The 3,322-nt window shown below is 43.8% G+C and overlaps 1 protein-coding gene across 1 annotated transcript; it reads left to right on the top strand.

Moving 5' to 3' along the window:
• The first annotated feature begins 393 nt into the window (after positions 1–393).
• On the top strand, positions 394–1,169 carry LOC117038413 (OTU domain-containing protein 7B-like). The gene is made up of 2 exons (XM_033135402.1): positions 394–640; positions 949–1,169. The coding sequence occupies exons 1-2, from the start codon at positions 394–396 to the stop codon at positions 1,167–1,169; spliced, it is 468 nt and encodes a 155-aa protein (XP_032991293.1).
• Positions 1,170–3,322: the final 2,153 nt, after the last annotated feature.

Here is a 3,322-nt window from a genome sequence, read left to right as displayed (position 1 = left end):
GCGAAGCCAGGCGATGAAGTGGAGTGAGAGAGAAAGAACAGTAAATGTTTCTCAACATTTCTGAGTAGACTACTAGGTAGATGGCAAGGGAACAGCAGAGGAGGACATTTTGTTTCTTTTGTTTTTGGAAGGCCAGGAGGAGTGTGACGTGTGGGTGGGTGTGGTGGGTGAAGGCAGCAGGGTGAGGTTACCCAGTTGTGTACTGATGCAGAGAACTGGGGAAGCTGGTTGAACAGGACGGGTGTTAAGAGATTCCTAACCCTCCAGATTCCTAACCCTGCCTTGACCCTAGAGCCTTCTGGTCTCTTTTCTTGGACTTCCCCAGCTCTGAAATGGAAGAAGAAACAGCCCTGGTAGCGTAAACTAATGAGCTATGTCCATGGCAGCCTTAGGATGAGAAAACCAGGGAAGGACATCCCTCTTTTTCCTCTTCGTAGAACTGGTCTTCAGGGGGTCTCTTGTTTTGTTTTCTTCCCTCTCCCTTCTACTCTTCTCGCCTCCTGCAACTCCAGGGTGGAGAGTTCAGAGGAGCCTGTCTATGAGAGTCTAGAAGAATTCCACGTCTTCGTCCTTGCCCACGTGCTCAGGAGGCCCATTGTGGTGGTGGCAGACACCATGCTGAGGGACTCGGGGGGAGAAGGTGAGTCAGTCCGCAGCCCGTGCCGAGTGCCCCGTTTGCGGAGCCGTGGGCTAAGAACTGGCAGGGGCACAGGAACCCCGGGATATGCGGACCCTCCGGGAGAACGGTGTAGATCAGGACAATACAGAATTGGCAGGAGATTTTCAGGAGTAAAGCAGTTGGGGTTCACTGATGAGGCTTCTTAGGAAAGAATTATTAAGCAGGACTTGGAATGAAAGGGGGGTTCAGTTGGCAGAGTGGGGTAGAGGGATTGCCCACTAGGCAAGAACAGAGCCTTAATAATCAATCATCTTTGTGGTTTCCCGCAGCGTTCGCCCCTATTCCCTTTGGCGGAATCTATCTGCCCTTGGAGGTCCCAGCCAGCCAGTGTCACCGCTCCCCTCTGGTGCTCGCTTACGATCAGGCCCACTTTTCTGCATTTGTGTCCATGGAACAGAAGGAGAATGCCAAGGAACAAGGTGCTGAATGCAGTGTCCGGGTCTCGGGTGTCTTCGGTCTGCGTTATTTGCACTTGGAAAAACTGAAATGAGAGAGAATATAGGAGGAAAGAATTCTGTGACATGCAAGCCGGGCCAGGGTTGATATGGTCTTACTGAGCTGCAAGATAAGCTCTCCCCCAATCTACTACCCCTTCTGTGGGGACAGAGTCCCAGAGAGCAGTTTCCAGGCTCTTGGCCTCACGTGGAAAGGGGCTGGCTCGGGTAGTAGTTGGCCGTCAGCTGTGACTAGTTGGCCATCAGCTGTAACCAGTTAGCCATTGGCCACTGATATAACTGCCGTGGCTGAGCTAGCAGGAAGGGACTGCGGTTAGGAGGGGTTGGTTTGTTGGCAGAGAGGGGGACAGCAGATTGCCGATTGTGTGGCTACTGCTTCCGGTGTCTCCAACCCAGCCACCAGCTATACATAAAAGGTACAACAATAATAAAAGGAATTGCTTTTCCTTTTACTATTGTTCTCGCCAGCGAGAACATAATGGTATGACTTCCCTATCTATGGCTCCGTTGCTGTCCCTTTTTGTACTCACCATATCCTGCATTCTTGTGCAGGTAGCAGGACCAGAGTCACTGCATGACACCCTCTGACATCGTATATAGCTGTATAGTTCCACTGACTCTATTCCTTATACTGTACTCTATATCCTGTGACTATATATATATATATTAAATTATAGTTGACATTATTATTCAGCTTTAGCTTCAGGTGTACACTGCAGTGGTCAGGCACCTATACTGTCCATCTTTTTCTTTTCTCGTGTTCATCTAATCCATTTCCTAAGTATTGTGGCTTTGCAGCAATTCATGAGGGAGGATATGTTTGCTTAATTGCCCAGGAGAATTTCCTAGAGATGCTTCAGGAGTAACAACTTGTTTTCCTCTGCCTGTGATCCATGAATAACAACACAATTGAAAGTGAAAGTCAGACTGGAAATATTACAGCGGCATCTCCAGTCAAAATAAAGCATCGCATTGAAATAATTATTTGAATGAATCATAACTCTCCCCTGTAAAACATACCCATGATTCCCATAGCTCAGTTTGAAGCTTTGTAGTACTTGAGAATAAGACATTTAATTATTTTCTTTTTTTTAATTAAAGTTTATTGGGGTGACAATTGTTAGTAAAGTTACATAAATTTCAGGTATACAATTCTGTCTTACGTCCTCTATAAATCCCATTGTGTGTTCACCACCCAGAGTCAGTTCTCCTTCCATCACCATATATTTGATCCCCCTTACTCTCATCTGTCACCTCCCACCCCCCTCACCCTCTGGTAACCACCAAACTATTGTCTGTGTCTATGAGTTTTTGTTTCTCATTTGCTTCTCTTGTTCTTTTGTTGTTTTTGGTTTACATACCACATACAGTGAAATCACATGGTTCTCTACTTTTTCTGTCTGACTTATTTCACTTGTCATTATAATCTCAAGATCCATCCATGTTGTCACAAAAATTATTTTCTTTATTTCATGTGTGAACACATTCAGCCAAAGGGATAAAACGTCAAGAAATATCCCACTTGCTCTGCTTGGTCATCTCCCAGCCCAGCCCAGCCTGTGTGTCATTTTCCTTAGAGGCAACTTCCTGCCATGAAAGGAGTTCTGGATTAAGCGTCACACTACTGTCCTTCTTCTGTTCCTAGCCACTCCATTTCTGTGGATCTCAGCTAGAAGGTGAGGAAGATGGGATGACCAGGACTTCCAACTGCTTCTACGATTCTGTAATTCTACTTTATCTTTTTAAGGAGAAAGCTTCTAACTGTAGGCTTCAATTAAGTATCCAGAATGTTTGTCTCTATTTCAAAACCTAAGTGGTTAACATTGAATTCCCTTAGGCTGAGTGATCAAAATCCATTTAAAAAATCTACTTTCTAAAACAAACAAACGAACAAAACCTACTTTCCTTTGAATTATTTTATAATAATGGTAGACTTTTCTAAAATCTGCCATCTGCCTTTGCATCCTCATAGAAAAAAAAAATTTCCTCTGCATAGAGCTAACTATTTGGGTAATGCAGACCAAACAAGCAAGTTTTACCATAATTCAGTTAATATTCATCCATATGTGGATGAATATTAACCGATTATATGGATAAATATTAACTGAATATATATGTGTGTATATATATATGTGTGTATATATATATACATATATATATATATATCTTTCTGATTCAGTAAGATTAT

The sequence above is a fragment of the Rhinolophus ferrumequinum genome, chromosome 18 (assembly GCF_004115265.2).
Source record: "Rhinolophus ferrumequinum isolate MPI-CBG mRhiFer1 chromosome 18, mRhiFer1_v1.p, whole genome shotgun sequence".
In the NCBI taxonomy this organism is placed as follows: domain Eukaryota; kingdom Metazoa; phylum Chordata; class Mammalia; order Chiroptera; family Rhinolophidae; genus Rhinolophus; species Rhinolophus ferrumequinum.
This window is presented reverse-complemented; position numbering and strand designations above follow the sequence as displayed.

Bases quoted from the DNA above. Each gene is read 5' to 3' on its own strand.
- LOC117038413 (XM_033135402.1), top strand. From the start codon at position 394: ATGAGAAAACCAGGGAAGGACATCCCTCTTTTTCCTCTTCGTAGAACT. The intron at 641-948 runs GTGAGTCAGTCC...GGTTTCCCGCAG, and splicing joins GAGGGACTCGGGGGGAGAAG to CGTTCGCCCCTATTCCCTTT.